Genomic DNA, 17,351 nt, shown 5'->3' with positions numbered 1-17,351 from the left:
TGTATGTCTACTGAGACCATAGTTCTAGGGAGAGCACAGTAAGTCCTCACTTAACACTGTCAATAGGTTCTGCAACTTCAAGTGAAATGACATACAACAAAACCAATTTTACCACAAGCTAATTGATAAAAATGAGAGTTAAGTTCCTATAGCATCTCATCAACATTATAATGAAACAATGCTAAAAGAAACCACATCATTCAAGGACCTGCTGTAATTAAAATAATGAGAATGTATAGTCTAGTTCTTGCCACTTTTAGCAAGTACCTACAGGAAAGAAATAAAAATCAAGCAAAAGCTAATCTATTGGCAAGCAACAATGTAAGACATAAAGTTAACAAACAAATTATCAGACCAGGAGAATATATTTGTGAAATCTAAAACCACAAAGTATTTACTAATTTCTATCATAGATATTTGTGCAAATCAGTAAGAACAGAATGGGAACCCACTAGGCTAGCCTAAGGAATCTAACAAAAAAAGAATAAGAACCCAATAGAAAAATGGACAGGGGAGAGACTGCTAGCTATTTCCAAGTATTACTCTCACATTCTACTTCAGTAATAGGTGTTTAGCTGGGCCAGAAGCTGTCAGCTAAAGGTTACATTTCCCAGACTCCTGTGCAGCTCAGTGCAGCCACGTGACTAAGTTTCTGTGATGAAATATGAGCAGAAGCAATGTGTAGCACTACCACATTGTGACTTTAAAAGGAATGAGCAGGACTTCCCCTGTCTTATTCACCCTTTTCCCCTGATGGTAGAGAGAAAGCCATGGCTGTGGGAGCTGCAGCAGTCACTTTAGCCCCAGAGATGGAGGTTGTGTGTTGAGAAAGGCAGATCAACAAGATTAGAGGGATCCTTAGCATTGTGGCGCTGCCATACCAACCTTGAGCTGCTCTTGCTGTTATGTGAAAAGGAAATAAACTTCCATCTTATATAAGCCACTGTTATATTTGGGTCTTTGTTACAGCCTTTGCAACACATATAATAACTAGTCCAGACTTGGATACCTAGAAGCAGGATAGCCCAAACCTGAGAGAGGTCATCTTATGGGCAAAAAAACATAAGTGTGACATGCCGAAAAGCTGTTGATTCTTGTTAGACCTTGGTGACGTATTTGGTAAAACTGTCACCTGGAATACCTTGGAAGGCTTACTGAGTCTGGAACAAAGAATGTTTATGTGTATCAGCAACTTCTTGTCAGTGCTGGCCAGTTTGCAGAAATGAAAGATTTTTTTCCTTCCATCTGTATTTAGAATGCAGTCTGCCATCTAAATCAACTGAGAGTCTACTAGTGTTAAATCTTCAAGGCTTGGAAAAAGCCAATTACCTCTATGTTTAAATAGCTGTAGATAAGACTGTGATCTCAAGCTTTTTTAAGAACTTCCCTTTAAGTTCTCTGCTAGACAGAGATCATTTCCAATGAGAAGTATTACATTCAGTGTGCGACCTTCAAGCCTTTTGTTTCACATGCTCTTTCGGTACCTGGCATGAGTCGGAGAGAAAAGAGGCTGAGAACAGATGCCATGGGAAAAGAGGAGAGTTTCCAGGCTTACTTTCGACCAAATAGGATCTGTGGCTGTAGTTACTTGTGATGGATCCAAATTGGAACAAATAGTTTGGAAAGCTATTAGGTGTTTTCTAAAGATTTTATTTATTTCTTTAGAGAGAGGGGAAGGGAGGAAGAAAAAGAGGGAGAGAAACATCAACATGTGAGAGAGAAACATCCATCCGTTGCCTTTCATATGCCCTGCGTCCAGGACTGAACCCACAACCCGGGCATGGGCCCTGACCTGGAGTCAAACTGGCCATGTTTTGCAGGTCAACGCGCAACCAACTGAGCCACACTGGTCAGGTGCTATTAAGTTTTTGAGAGAAACAAATTGCTGCAGAAATCACAATACTAGTCAGTAAGAGCATGTGACTGTTTTACCCCTCAAGGAACCAGGGGTCCCCCAAACCTGCACCAGCACATTGAGACAAAATATAATTTTTCCCATTAACTGCCAAAAATATGAAAGATGGTTATAAATGCAAAGTGTCAGTAGGGAAGTACAAATATAGGAACCTCTCATGTATTGCTGCTGGCATTGTAGACCAGTGCAGATATTTTGGAAAGCAATATTATGGTATCTAGTCAAATGAACTACAAATAAACATATAATTTATAAGTCATAAATCACCCTTCTATGTATTTAATCCAGAAAAATTCTCATACTGTCTCTTAAAAAGACATATGTGAGTATATTTATTTTGTCTGTTCATAGAAGCAAAATGCTGAAGGCTATCTAAGTGTTCATCATTGGGGAAAGTATAAGTATATGTAGTGGTTAGACATAGTAGATCAGATATATGGTAGTTATATAGACAGATGCTAAAAACAGTGCCAATTGAAAAACCAGAAAGAGATTGAGGTGCATAAAAACAACATACTATTAAATGATGTACCAAATGATGTATCCATAAGATTGTATAGTGAAATGTGATTTGTAAAAAAAAAAAAGATTGGGAACAGACCATATCTATCATAGGAGACTAGTTAAATAAAGAATGGTAAGAATGGCACATAAACACAGAGAAATAATATGGAGCTGTAAAAAGAGAAAGCTCTTTATGTACTAGTGGAAGGATCTTCAAAATATATTAAATAACAAAAGCAAAGAACAAAACAGCAGATCTGCTAAGTTACTTTTTGTGCAAAAGAGTAGATAAGAAAATCTATATTCATGTAGGCTTTATTTGAACAAAGAAACATCAAAAGGATAAAACAAGAAAGCAATAAAGGGGGTTATCTGGAATAGAGAGGCTGGGACGGGAGGGAGACTTTTCCCTGTTTACCTTAAAATATATATGTTACATAAATCTTTTAAAATTTTTTATTACTCAAAACACTTTATTTTTAATTTAGCTCTCTGATTTTGTGCTTGTGCCTTTAATCAGAAAAAGCCACTTGATCTGGCCCCGCACACATTTCGTACACACAGGGCCACCAGAGGCACTGCTGACGCACTCTCTCATTCTAGACAATCTGCCGAGAACTTTAGGTCTCAGGGCATACACTCTTTCCTTCCAATTTGCCTGGGCACACTCCAGGGGTGGATTCTGGTGCTTCCCAGCCTTCTTGGTATAAAGGTAAATAATTCTATTTTTCCAGACAGCCTAGTTTTGTTAGAGGTTGTATTACAGGATACAGCCTAATACAGTGTGTCAAATGCTGGACCATTCTGAATGCCTCTAGACCCATCCATGAAAGACTAAAAATATTTTAATCCATGAGAATGTATAGTAAATAATTTAAAAATTAAGCATACATGCACATAAAACACTATATGTATTACAGAGACATATGCAAATGTCTCTGTAGACAAACTAAAAGACAGGCAAAAAGATACAGAATAAATACATTGATAGGTTGTTCAAAGCCATAGGAGGAGAATGGGAGTGAGACTTCAGCTCAAAAAGGGATCAAGGAATAAATAAAAGTAGGAAAGATGCCCTGACCAAACCAGTGATAAAGATTGGCTACAAAATGTAGTAGAAAGAAAGAAAGAAAGAAAGAAAGAGAAGAAAACAGTAAATGTTAAAGAAGAGGTATTTCAATTTCTCCAGTATATTTTGAAAGGAAAAAATATTTTCTGATCTTTAATTTTGCAGAATATCAAGGAAAGTTTAAACAATAGCATAGTTGGCCATTCTTAAATGGAGGCAGGTAAAATGTCTTTTGAATATGTTTCTAATTCAACTTGTTCAACATTAAAAAGAGAACATGCAATTTTATTCCCTGGTTGAATAAAAAAATTAAAAGAAAGAATAAGTTAATAGAACAAGGGAGAGTACTAGTAAGTTATGAGAGGAATGGTAGAATTGTTGTAGAGCTAGACAATAAAATTCTATCAAAGTGACAGAACACCGACCTGTCCTTTATCCATGTCGCTGTTTGCATTCTCCGAATCCATGGTCTCTGTCCTTTTCCTTTTTCCTTTTCTAAGAGCTTGGGTATTGGTAACTTCATCTCCTTGCAAGATCGTCTGCATTTTATCAATAAGTCACCAACAGTTTTCTGAAATTGTAGGAGAGAATGCCCATGTAGATGCTGCTATTCCAGATGTAGCCCAAAAGTTAATGTTCTCCCTTAAAAACAAAAACAAAGAGAATGATACATAATATATTTACAACTGTATGTTTCACAATGACACTAGCCCCTCAAGTTAACTACTAATACTAGATGTTTCCTGTCATTCTTTTTTCCACTGACCAACTTAGTACACATTTTAATTTGATTAAAATCTTTCAAATTCATCATCACCATCACCATGATGTCATTTCCATGTGATATAAAGTGAGTTGTCACTTATAAAATCAAATATTTTAAAATTTTTGCACATTTACAAGTTTTTTCTTGGTAATCAGTTATGAGCAGTCTAAAAAACAAAGTAGAGGTGTTATAAATTGATGCAAAAATATTACAGAGGACTGAAGTTATAAATATTTAGGAAAAAGACATCAATAATAGCAGATCTCACTAGGACCAAAATATTTTGAGGTAGATAATGAATTAGTCAGAAGTTTGTTTGTTTTTTCCCCTGAAAACTCGAAAGTTTTGAGATGGAAAGTTTTCCTTTGCATAAACTTAAGAATTCTACCATGAACAATGGGGGGAAATATCTTAAAGAAAACACATTTTATAAAAAATTTAAGGGATAATCATTTTTCAAAACCTGATAAAGCAGATGATAATTCCTAGGTAGCATTAGGTTGAAATGAGCAAATTTAACTTTTGCTACAGATGATGCAGCATCTGTATAAGACATTTGGTCTTAGCATCCTTATTATTTGCATATAATGGTTTCTTTTAATGAGAATATATTTAATTATAAATAATAAAACATACAGAAGGGACTGAAATTAAAGGGACCTCAAGAAATATGAGGACTGTTGAGGAGAAGGTAACATATGCTCCTTACCAAATTACATTATGTAACTATATTGGAAAATACGGGAAATTCATTATTCTTTACCCCAAGCATAAAACAATACTTAAGATGGTTTTGCCAGAATTATTTATTATGACTCTTTGAAAAGTAACTTTAGGTTTTCAAATACATAAAAAGTATTTGAGCTAACATATAGGACTGATTCACAAATATCAGAGATCTTACCTAGTACCAAGTTTTATTAGTAATTTCAAAGATTCAAGCAACCAAGAGGCACAGGCAGAGCAAGGAGAGGCCTAAGACTCCTTCTAGACCGTGCTGGCTTGTAGGTCCTTCCTTCTCACACCATATAGGAACTCTGTGGTCTAGAGTAACAGGTGAGGCCTCTAAATGAGGTTTGGGGGTCACCTCACACCATGGGGAGTGTTTAAGTTGTGACACATCATCATTTTATACCTCAGAGTCTAGGAATTTATAAATCCATAGGTTCTAGGTAATTTTTTCTAAGCAATCCTAAATCAGGAATAAACAATTAAGAGCATTCCATAAATGGAAATTCTACTTTTAGTAAATATCATTAGTATATTTACCCAAGAGAAGGTCAACAAATATTTTCTGTAAAGGGTCAGATAGTAAATATTTTAGGCTTTGTGAGCCAAGAGCCAAAATCAAGGATATTATGTAGGTACATAGCAAGAAAGAACAAATTTTCACACATTTTTATTTATAAAACTGAGTATATACTAATAATAATTGAGTAAAATTTGTTTTGTAACACAAGTCTACTAATGGAATTGAAAAATAACATCTTGCTTAATTGGGGTTCAAAGTGGTTTTCTACCATCAATATCAATTGCAAATGCTCATTGTTAATGCGGACCTATAATGACATTTTTCTGTATTTCTTCTTTGGAAATGTCTTACACACTGATCGGTACTGCCATACACTATAAATCTATGGGCTTATAATTTTCCTATTGAGATAAAATTCACATAGCATAAAATTCACCATTTTAGCTATTTCAAGTGTATGTATAGTGTTTTTTTAGTATATTCACAATACTGTACAGCCATCACCAGGGAAGTCCATACCTCCCAATATAAGCTTATAATTTTAATTGAATGTATTCATCTCTTATAGAATTCTGTGAAATTCTTTCAATATTTTCTAGTTAGTGTGCCATTACATTACAAAACCTCCAATTAAAAGCTTAACGGAATCCCCTCGATTGCACGGTGAATGTCTGGCACACCCCCAAGGTACTGCAGGTGTAATTCCAGACCACCACAGCACACTGGATACACAGTACAGTGAGTCACACAGAGGTTTTTTGTTTTCTGGTGCATATAATAGCTATGTTTACAGTATACTGCAGTATATTAAGTGCACAATAGCATTATGTCCAAATAGCAGTGTACATACATTAGTTTAAAAATACTGTATTGCTAAAAAAAAAAAGGCTAACCATCATTGGAGCCTTCAGCGATTCATACACTTTTTTTTGCTGGTGGAAGGTCTTGCCCCTGTGTCAATGGCTGCTGACTGATGGGGGTGGTGGCTGCTGAAGGCTGGGGTGGCTGTGGCAATTTCTTAAAATAAGACACCAAGTCTCATTCTTCCTTTCACAAACAACTTCTCTGTAGCATGTAATGCTGTTTGGTAGCATTTTATCCACAATAAAACTTTCAAAATTGGAGTCAGTCCTCTCAAGCCCTGCTGCTGCTCTGTCAGCTAAGTTTACACAACATTCTAAATCCTTTGTTTTCATTTTGACACTCTTCACAGCACCTACACCAGAAGCAGATTCCACCTCAAGAAACCACTTTCTTCGCTAATCCCTAAGAAGGAACTCTTCATGGGGTAAAGTTTTGTCATGAGATTGCAGCAATTCAGTCCCATCTCCAGGCTCCACTTCTAACTCTAGCTCTCTCACATTCCACCACACCTGCAGTTACTTCCTCCACTGAAGTCTTGAACCCCTCAAAGTCATGTTGCTATTTTGACCTTTTTCTATGAATCATGAATGTTCTTAATGCCATCTAGAATGGGAAATCCTTCCCAGAAGGTTTTCCATTTACTTTGCCCAGATCCATCGGAGAATCACTAACTAGCCTTATGGAATGTATTTTTTAAAATAATAAGACTTGATGGGGAGTCTGGGCAAACAGAGATGAAGTGACTGAGAAGTACAGATTGGTAGTTACCGAACAGTCATGGGGACGCAAAGTGCAGCATAGGGAATATAGTCAATGGTATTGCAATAACTATGTATGCGGTCAGGTGGTACTGAAAATATGAGGGGGGACACTTTGTAAAGTATAGTATTGTCTAACCACTATGCTGTACACCTGAAACTGATCCAAAATAATGTTGAATGTAAACTGTAATTGAAGAAAAAAGCCTTGAAAGTTGAAATTACTCCTTCATGTGTGGGCTGCAGAAGGGATGCTGTGTGAGCAGGCATGAACACAACATGGACTCACTGTACCTCTCCATCAGAACTCTTGGGTGCTTTGTCAGTGAGCGGTGATATTTTGAAGGGAATCTTTTTTTTTTCTTTTATGAGCTGTAACTAGGTCTCAACAATGGGCTTAAAATATTCAGTAAAACACGATGTAAACAGATGTGCTGTCATCCAGGCTTTGTTGTTCCGCTGATAGAGCACCAGCAGGGTAGATTTAGCATCATTCTTAAGTGCCCCCAGGAATTTTAGAACGGTAAATGAGCCTTGGCTTCAAGGCTCCAAGTCAACAGCTGAATTAGGCCTTAGTGAGAGTTAGCCTGTCTTATAAGTTTTGATGCCAGGCATTGACTTCTTTCTAGCTATGAGAGTCCTAGATGGTGTCTTTTTCCAATATGAGGCTGTTGTATCTACATTCAAAATAGATTCCACGTAGTCACCTTCTTTAATTATCTTAGCTAGACCATCTGGATGACGTGCTGCAGTCTCTACGTCAGCACTTGTTGCTTCACCACACACTTTCACATTGTGGAGACGGCTTCTTCCCTAAACCTTGGGAACCAACCTCTGCTAGCTTCAAACTTTTCTTCTGCAGCTTCCTCACCTCTCTCAGATTTCATAGAATTAAAGATAGGGATTTATTTGTTCTGAATTAGGCTTTGGCTTAAGGCCATGTTGTGGCTGGTTTGGATCTTCTATGCAGACATTAAAACTTTCTCCATAGCAGTGATGAAGTTGTTTAACTTTCGTATGATTTGTGTGTTCACTTGAGTAGCACTTTAATTTCCTTCAAAAACTTTCCCTTTGCATTCACAATCTGACTAATTGTTTGGTGCAAGAGGCTTAGCTTTCAGCATATCTTGGCTTTGGACATGTCTTCCTCACTAAGCTTAAACATTTAAAGTGCGAGGTGTGCAACTCTTCCTACAATGGCCTCTTTACGTGAACACTTAGAGGCCATTGTAGGGTTATTAACTGGCCTAATTTCAATATCGTTGTGTCTCAGAGAACAGGCCCAAAGAGAGGAAAAGAAATGGGGAAACTGCTGGTTAGTGGAGCAGTAAGAACATGCACAACTTTTATAAATTAAGTCCACAGTCATATAGGCATGGTTCATGGTGGCCCCAAACAATTATGATAATAGCATCAAAGATCACTGATCACAAATCACCATAATAAATTATAATAGTGAAAATTTGGAATATTGCTTGCAAGAATTACCAAAAAATGACACAGGGATAGGAAACTAGCAAATGTTGATGGGAAGATGATGCTGATAGACTTGGTTGATGCAGGGTTGCCACAAACATTTAATTTGTCAAAAACATAATGTCTGTGAAGCACAATAAAATGAAGTGCAATAAAACAAGGCATGCCTATATTTTGAAATATGGGAATTTCCTTTGCATGTGTATTGAAGTCTGAAAGACAATGCTGGAACTGTAATTTGAACTTGAAAAATATGAACTTGAAAATATGTAAATCTGAGTCAGAGTGAACATCTCACTTGTTGTTTCAACTATTGACAGCAGGGGACTCTGTTGCTGTTGACCCAGTGCAGGCTCTGGGGTATCCTGGGTAGTGCAGTCTAAGATCAGTCACCACCTGTGTTCTGCCCTGGGGGCCATTCTGCATGGGCTGTAAAGCAGTCTGAGATGGCTCCTTCTTGTGCTGGCTTGGAGATTACCAGGCGAAGCCAAGCTGTGGATCTAGGCTGCTGCTCCTAGTGCTCAGCCTAGGGTCACTTAGCAACAGGTACAGGGCTGGGGACTCACTGAGCCTGGCTGTTGCTTGTTTGAGAGGATTTAGGAAGTTGTGAAGCCCAAACCATCCATTCATATGGAAAAGTTTCTGTTAACAGCTTGGGTAGGCCAACAAGTTGGGTGGAAGGAAGTATCAGGGGATCTCTAGGGTGGAGCAATCTGTGTTAGCCAGGTTGATGGAGTCTTAGATATGGTACTGGTTATGTAGCTTTGTTTGGGGAGGGCTTAGAAAAGGGAGGATGGCCTCTGCCCACCTCTCTGTCCGAGAGAAAGCTGTCCTGCCTTGATGCCAGACACTTCACTTCCTCCCTGTGTGCCACTGGTCTTTTCATGCTGCTACTCCAGTGCTGGAGCTCAGAGGGAGTGAGTCTGAATAAGTCCAAATGTGGGTTGTTTAAGGGGAATTGCTTGGGACTTCAGAAATTTCTCCCACTGACTCACTCCTGCTGGGTTTTGCAGCCAGAAGTTGTGGGGACTTATCTTCCTGGCACTGGAACCCTAGGCTGAAGGACCTGGTGTGGGGCTGGGACTCCTCACTCCTGAGATATCCTTCCTGAATTTTATCCACCACATGTGGGTATGGGACCAGCCTGTACCACGTCTCTGCCCCTCTTACCAGACTGGATGGAGGTGGTTTCTTTAATTCCATAGTTGTCAGACTTCCATTTAACTTAGTTTCTGACAGCTCTGAGTGATGTTTGTTCTAAATCTTAGTTGTGATTTTCATGTGATTGTGTGAGGAGGTGAGCCATCGTTACCTATGCTGCCATCTTGACCAGAGGTAGAAATCAGTTATATTTAAAAGAAGTGGAAGCTGTGTCACTCCTTTCTCTTCTTTTATCTTCATTTCTTTTCCTAGAGAGCAGGCCAGCTGCTTTAACTTCTTACTCCCCTTATTTCATGGCACATTATTACTATCAAATGAAGAACAGTACTAAAAAGACACAATAGATAGCCTGTCAAGATTCTAAAGCAAGTTGTTGTGTTTTTTTTTTTTTATAAAACTGAAACTCGCCAGATTTAACTGATAGGGACCTGTTAAATATTACTTAGTGGTGGTGACAGATTCCAAGTTCCTGGTTCTCTGGGACTGAGGAGAACCCCAGGGTTGGGGAGAGAATGGGGAGTTATTGTTCAATGGGTACAGAGCTTCAGTTTTGCAAGATGAAGAGTTCTGGAGATAGATGGTAGTGAAGACTGTGTAACAGTGTGAATGCATTTTATGCCCCTGAACTGTACACTCAAAAATGGTTAAGATGCTAAATTTTATGTCATGTGTTTTTACCACAATAAAAAATGAGAAAAAGATCAGTTTGCAAAAACAGAGTTTTTATAGTATCCCTAATGTACTAATATTCTCTCCTGCTGATGCCATTTAGTTAAAGAGCAAACCCTCAAGTTACTTGACAAAAGGCAGAAAACTGTATTTGAACAATTAAAATTAAAATAAATAAATAAGTAAAATTAAAAAAATAAAAATAAAGTTTCTTCAAAAATAACTCATTTAAGACCAGAAAGAATGGACATATTGGATCTCTTTTAGAATGACTACTTTTGAGTAGATCCCAGGCCAGTGTTTTGTTATAACATTCATAAACATATAATTCAATGTTTATATTACCTGCCAATTAGCAAATTCAAAGGGGATGTTAATAATGTGTTATTTATTAAACACTACTAGTTCCTGATAGTAAAACATTCACTAGGCAGTAATATGCCCCCCCCTTTTTTTTTGCCAATAGAAAGCATTTCATTAACTCCCTACCTAGGTGCAGGGGTGAGTTTAAACATAACCACATCCATGAGTACAACTAATATATGTGGTTGGATGAATAACAAAAGACAGTAGTTTTGAATCTCTTTTTGAGCACAGCTCATAGAAAAAAATACATTTTACATTTTGATTCAAAGCATACATGTCCACACACACACAATAAACCTAAAAAAATTTCATGAAACATACTCACCCTCACTATACATGATGTACTTTTTCAGTTCCTATTATATCTACTGTATTTTACTTCATTTTTAAAAGTGCTGCTCAAAGCACATTAAACTGATTTCCCAACTCACTAATGGGTTATAACCCATTGTTTAAAAATAATGCTCTAAGCAACATCCAAATTTTAAAAACCAATATCTAAGAAGTAAGAGAAAGGAAAGTTAGTAACTAACAAAAGCAAATGAAGTTAATAAAAATATAAATTCTTAATGCACATGGTTTACTTTAGTAAATCAATGAAGTGATTAATTCCCTCTAAAATTCTATAAAAGTCACCAAACTTGAGGAAACCAAATGAATATAACAATATAATTCCATTGTCTCTTCTGTCTTTGCATTAAATATAAATTTTCTATTATGAATTAAATAAAATTGTAAGTCAAGTATAGCAATACAATAAAACTTAAGTGCCCTTTCATAATTTTCAAGAGCTTTGGATTGCTTTCTATACATAGTAGTTTTGGAATGTATAGACATAAAAGGTCTCCTGCAATACTCAGCTCAGAATATGAACTTGGGACCCCCCCTCTAAATGAGTTCCAAGTGTCAGGAAAATAGGGTCAATGTCATTCTCAATATTCAGTGGCAGTTTTAAGGTTCTCTGTGAAATGGAATACTAGTTTCAGGCCAGCTCTAGCAAGGGGAACATGGGGAAGGAGTGTACCCCTAGTATTACTTTTAATATATATATTTGAGGATAAGAAACCAAGATCAGAATGGCTCCAAATAACTGGGTGCCTTCGACAGTACTGACAGCACCCTGAAACAAGTGCTTGGATGGCTTTCTTTTCAAAGTGTCCTTGACCACCGGACAGAAGTTACTGGGTTTTACTGATGTCCATTATGGAGCAATTCAACTCATTCTTTTTATTCCCTTCATTACCAAATGATGTCAAACACATTTTTAATTTCTAAGTTGTTCCACCAATATCCTGTTTAAAAAGATAATCGATATACTTTAGGATGGTTCAACAAGGCTGCCAAACTATGACTGCATTACTTAGATTGGATGGGAGACTATGCAAGAGCCTAAGAAATGTTAAGTGTGTTTGAGGGACTATAGACCTGAATCATTTTCAACTTCCCATGATTGGAAGGGAAAGAAAAAAACATTCTTCTCTGGCCAGAGTTTGTGGATGTAACTTTTCTGGAGCTAATTTAACTAATAAGCAGTGATATCAGGCACTGTCACGTATGTAACCGTTATCTAGGAAAGAAATTCATTTAGTATAGTCCCTATACTGCCCTATGCAACATCCTCAGATCCTTCCAATCCTGACTTCTTTACTTAATGAGAATAAAAATATAGCTAATTTTTACTGAGTGCTTACTATGTGTAAAGTACTGTTCTAAGCATTTAACCTGTAGTAACTCGTTTAATTCTCATAGGAAAAAATTATTATTCATAATTTACAGATGAGGGAACTGGGGTTCCTAGTGGACCCAAGCAACCACTCCTAGTTGTTCACCCATAAACATGCTAAAGAAAGACTCCAGAGCCATAACTCAGAAACTAATCGTCAAGTCAGCTTTGCAACAGATTCTATCAATTCCAGTACCTGGGTTTTTGCTTTCTCCACTTGACCAAGTGCCTAACAAGGCTCTCGGTGCCTAAGTCCCTTTCCCTTATAGTCCCTCTGCCTTATAGTCCCTTTCCCTATAGACAGAGGTCTTAACTTGCTCACCAAGTTCTTCTTGGCACTAGAGTGCTGCTCAGACATGAGTGCTGGAGATCCTCTCTTTGCCCCTCTGGATCCCTTCTCCAGTCATCTCTACTCTGCTCCCTAATCTGGGAGGTCAACCTGTCTGGGTTTCTTTGCCCATTTTCTGGCTTGGTTAAGCAGTGGAGTGTCCAGGCAGGAGCTCAGAAGGAGGGAGGGCAGGGAGTTAGGGGAATGTATCTTCCTGGCTCCCTTTCCGTTTTGGTCTAGGGCTAGTGACACTTCCACCCCAAGGCACACCACTATTCTTCATGGTTTCCCTACACTCAGCTGCAATGGTCTCAATCTGTCTTCCCATACCACACCCCCAACCCTGACCGCCCACCCTGACCGCCTATCCCGACTCATGGGTTGAAATTGCACCTCTCAAAGGTGGTAGTATTTAGGTGATGGGGCCTTTGGGAGGTGATTAAGCTCATGACGGGAAAAACCTCCTGAATGGGATTTGTGCTCTGAGGCTCCAGAATCCTTCCACCCTTCTACCATTTGAAGGCAGCAGTCTGCAGCTTGGAAGAGGGCCTTCACTAGAACCTTAAACCCTGAACTTGGATTTCCATCTTCCAGAACTGTGAGCGAAAAATTTCTGATATTTACAAGCTACCCCATCTCTGGCCTTTTGTTATAGTATCCTGAACATACTAAGACACTAGCCACACGTGTTAGCTTCATCATCCACTCCAGAGTCTCTCCGTTGCTTCTGACCTGGCATAAGAGCCAGACACTAAATGACCCAGACTCTGTCCTGCTTGTAACTAGACAGTGTGACTGGCTTACTTTCTTCATTATGCGTCCAGGAAAAAGACTTTTATGGCAGAGAGGTAATAGCACAGAAATCAGGGGCTGGGAAAAAATGGGAAATAATCTTCACATGCTTCCTGATGCCAGCTGTCCCAGCAACTGCCTATGAAAAGCCTGTAGCCCTGTGTGGGACCACCCGAAACATTGCACAAGAAAGTATATGCAACACTTAGAGGGACTCTGGACAAGGTTTCCTACAGTTGCAGAGCCTCCAAAATCTTTTTTAAGAAACACCAGTTTTTGTGAACACCAGTCCTTGTTACTACCTTTCTCCCAGCCCCCTGATGTTACATGGTAAATATTAAAAGATATTCACACCTTTCCCCATTTATCAGAAACACAAATACAGAGTTAAGCCTAAACAATAGTAAGAATCGATTAAAAGTTCTATTTTAGGAAAACTGTAAGTCATGCAAATATCTCCTATTTCACATTTTTTTGGATTAATGTAGAAAATTCTATTCACATTAAAAGCTGAGAGCAAGATGAGATCATCATGCTTTTTGCTTTAACTAATCATATTCTAAATCATTAATGTTTCAGACCAATTTTAAAAATTCACAAAATGTAATAATTTTGATGTAACAATCAATCCCTATGCATAAAAATCAGGATTGGTCTAACTTTCAAACATTAATTTATCTTACAATTAAACATGAAAGGACAAGCTAATTTCTCTTTGAAATATTTACCCCATTATACCTTATATTAATATCATATATTAATGAAATAACTCATTGCCATTTACCAATGTCTCCATTAATTTTGTACTTTTATAGTTTCAAAAGATTAAGTCTAAATATAATTAATGTGCTGAGACTCACACTTCAGATAATTTACTTAATAAATCATCTTAACTGGTTTTCCCCCTCACATACTACCAATAATTTTCCCTTCTTGCTCTGATATTCTTTTGTACCACATTAAAGCAACATTTAAAAGATTGGCTACAATTCACATTTTTTAGCATTTCTCTACCTCCTATGTATAGGTAATTAGAAACATAAGTAAGTATAGCCCTGACTGGTGTGGCCTGGCTCGTTGAAGTGTTGTCCCACACACAGAAGATTCTTGGGTTTGATTCCTGGTCACGGCATATGCCTAAGTTATAGGTTCTGTCCCTGGCTGGACAAGTTGAAAGACAACTAATTGAGTGATGTTTTTCTCCCACATCAATGTTTCTCTCCCCCTCTCTCTCCTTTTTCTCTAAAATCAATAAGCAGGTCCTCAGATGAGGATAAAAAAAATACATACACACCTATTTATGAATGATGGTATTTTTTTATTAATAAACTCACAGAATAATAAAATGGAAGGGAACATAAAAGGCCATTTTCTCTCTGTTACCTGAATTGCCAAGCCTGGGTATAGGCAGCTATAGGGCAAGTTAAAACTAGGAAGCTAGTTAAGAGTGGAGAATGCAAGTATTAATCAAAGCAGGAAACCTAAAGAGATGGATTTGATCTACATAATATTGCCAAGACCCAGAAAGTTACATAAAAGCAAGGAAGAGGGTCACTGGTTCGATTCCCAGTCAGGGCCCATGCCTGGGTTTCAGACCAGGTCCCCAGCTGGGGGAGCATGAGAGGCAACCACACATTGATGTTTCTCTCCCTCTTTCTCACTCTCTTCCCCTCTCTCTAAAAATAAATAAAATGTAAAAAAACCAAGGAAGGATACTTTGAACTCACTGCTTGGAAGCCAACTTCAAGGTTCAAGAGTGCAGAGAGTGAAAGGAACAGGGGACTCAACACCACTGACATATGGGACAATGTTGTGAGCCCATATCCTATAGCAGAGAAGTTGTTCAGTCAGGGAGAAACAGAACTTCAGGCAAGTGTACATCCTGTTCACGAAGAGGGGAAGCTTGCCTTCTACTAAAGGATAAAAAGCTCCTTGAAATACCTTTTTTTTTTTTTTTTGGTAGAGGTCAAGTCTTGCTATATAGATAGTTCAAGCTAGTCTTTCAGTCTGAGTCTCTACCAAATATATTACATGATGAATCAGGGTCATGTCAGTGGTGATGAACACAGGCTCTAGAATCCAAGTGTCTGGATCCATAACCCTAGAACCAATACTGACTACCTATTTCTTTTTTATTTTCTGTGTATCATTTCTGTGACTGTTTCCCTCTCCGTGACAAGGTGGTAATAACAGTCTCCATTATGAGTTGATATCTACCCAGGTATTTATAAACTGCTGTGGAGAGAGGAGGAGTCAATAAGCATAGTTAATTAGCCTGGATGCCTATGATGCTATAATAGACAATCTCACCTGTAAGAGGAGCCTAATAAACAAAACAAACAAATGAGCAAAATAGACCCAGAGGCATGGAAACAAGGAACAGACTGACAGTAGCCAGAGAAGGGAGGGAGATAAGTGGGGAAAGAAGGGGAAGGGTTTAGTCAAGGAATGGGTATAAACGACCCATGGACATGGACAACAGGGGGGACTGACTGTGAGTGCAGGGGGTTGGTGGGGCAGGGGAGAGCAATGGGGGAAAATTGGGATAACTGTAATTGAACAATAAAAAATATATACATAAATAATTATTAGAGCTATCCCTTTTATGAAGGATAGCCAGGTAGTCTCCAATAGAGGCCTTTTTCCCAAAGTAGGCATCTGCTTGCCCTCCCATGCTTGTTTAGCTTTTTGAAGGTGCTGTCAAATACACCCAAGTGGTAGTGATGGGGATACACCAGTGAAATGGTAAGAATGGGTCTATAATTTTTTTTAATGAAAGGAGTCTTGTTAGACTTAGGTATTAGAGGAGGTGGTCTGAGCAAATTCCTCACAGGCTAAAGGAGAAGACCAGAACTTGTTGCTAGGAGACAGCTGATAACTGCTGCAGTGTTGATAGGCTGGCCCTCACTCACTGGGTAGGGGTGGCCTAAGGACAGTCAGGAAAGAGGAAGAGTAGCTGCCTAGCAAACTCTAACTGGGAAGAATTCCTTTAGAGGAGGGGATGCAGTACAAATGAAAACACACAACAGAAAATGTAAAGTTTTTGAAGTGCCTTACACCACTTCTCGGCTGTGTGATCTCGGGGGAATTTCTTATGCTTGGGCCCCAGGTCCTCACCTATAAAATAGGGATAAGACTAGTATCTAAACATGGCTGCTGTGAGGACTAAACGAGAGATGTATGGCAAGCCTTTTGCAGAAGTTTAACAGAAAGTGGATACTCAGTGTTAGCTACTACTAAAAACACAACTTGGTTGTCCACACCAGGGTAGCCACTCAGTAGTGAGGAAGCCTAGGACATGTTGTCTGACACCCTGTGAGTGAGGGGGAGAGGTGAATAATTATTATGCCAACCAATTCCCAGGGTGCTGGTGCTGCCCTTAATGCAGGCACTTAGACCCAGGGTTCAATAGCACAGCAGATGGCAGGGGGTCAGGTGCACTAAGTATAGTGCTATGGTGCTCCTTCAAGGTGGATTCCTGCATCATCACAAATGGCCACAACATAACATTGTGCAAATAGTGTTCGCTAGACCCAGAGGGGTCTGAGGCACTTAAGGAATGGCATTGGTTCAAAGCCTGTCTCTGTGCAGAATGCATGAATATTGTGTCACTAAACCCTGTACCGCCTTGGAGGGTCAGAAGGGACCTTGGCAAAAATAAAACCAGGCAGACTGAGAGATCAGGACCCCCTGGAAACTGCACCTGCC

General features: G+C 38.6%; 1 protein-coding gene across 3 annotated transcripts in view; it reads right to left on the bottom strand.

Moving 5' to 3' along the window:
• Nucleotides 1–17,351, bottom strand: part of BEND6 (BEN domain containing 6) — a 56,976-nt gene that overhangs the window by 31,251 nt on the left and 8,374 nt on the right. For 2 of the 3 annotated variants that reach the window (XM_045843491.1, XM_045843493.1), the window contains exon 2: nt 3,914–4,130. In XM_045843491.1, coding sequence (XP_045699447.1) covers nt 3,914–4,033 — 120 coding nt within the window. In that variant the 5' untranslated portion in view covers nt 4,034–4,130. The remainder of the gene's footprint in view (nt 1–3,913; nt 4,131–17,351) is intronic. The other variant, XM_045843492.1, reaches the window with a different exon arrangement.

This window comes from Phyllostomus hastatus, unplaced genomic scaffold, assembly GCF_019186645.2.
Source record: "Phyllostomus hastatus isolate PE091 unplaced genomic scaffold, TTU_PhHast_1.1 phas_contig_40, whole genome shotgun sequence".
Lineage (NCBI taxonomy): Eukaryota > Metazoa > Chordata > Mammalia > Chiroptera > Phyllostomidae > Phyllostomus > Phyllostomus hastatus.
The sequence above is the reverse complement of the archived record's forward strand: the minus strand, read 5'-3'. Positions and strand labels throughout refer to the sequence as shown.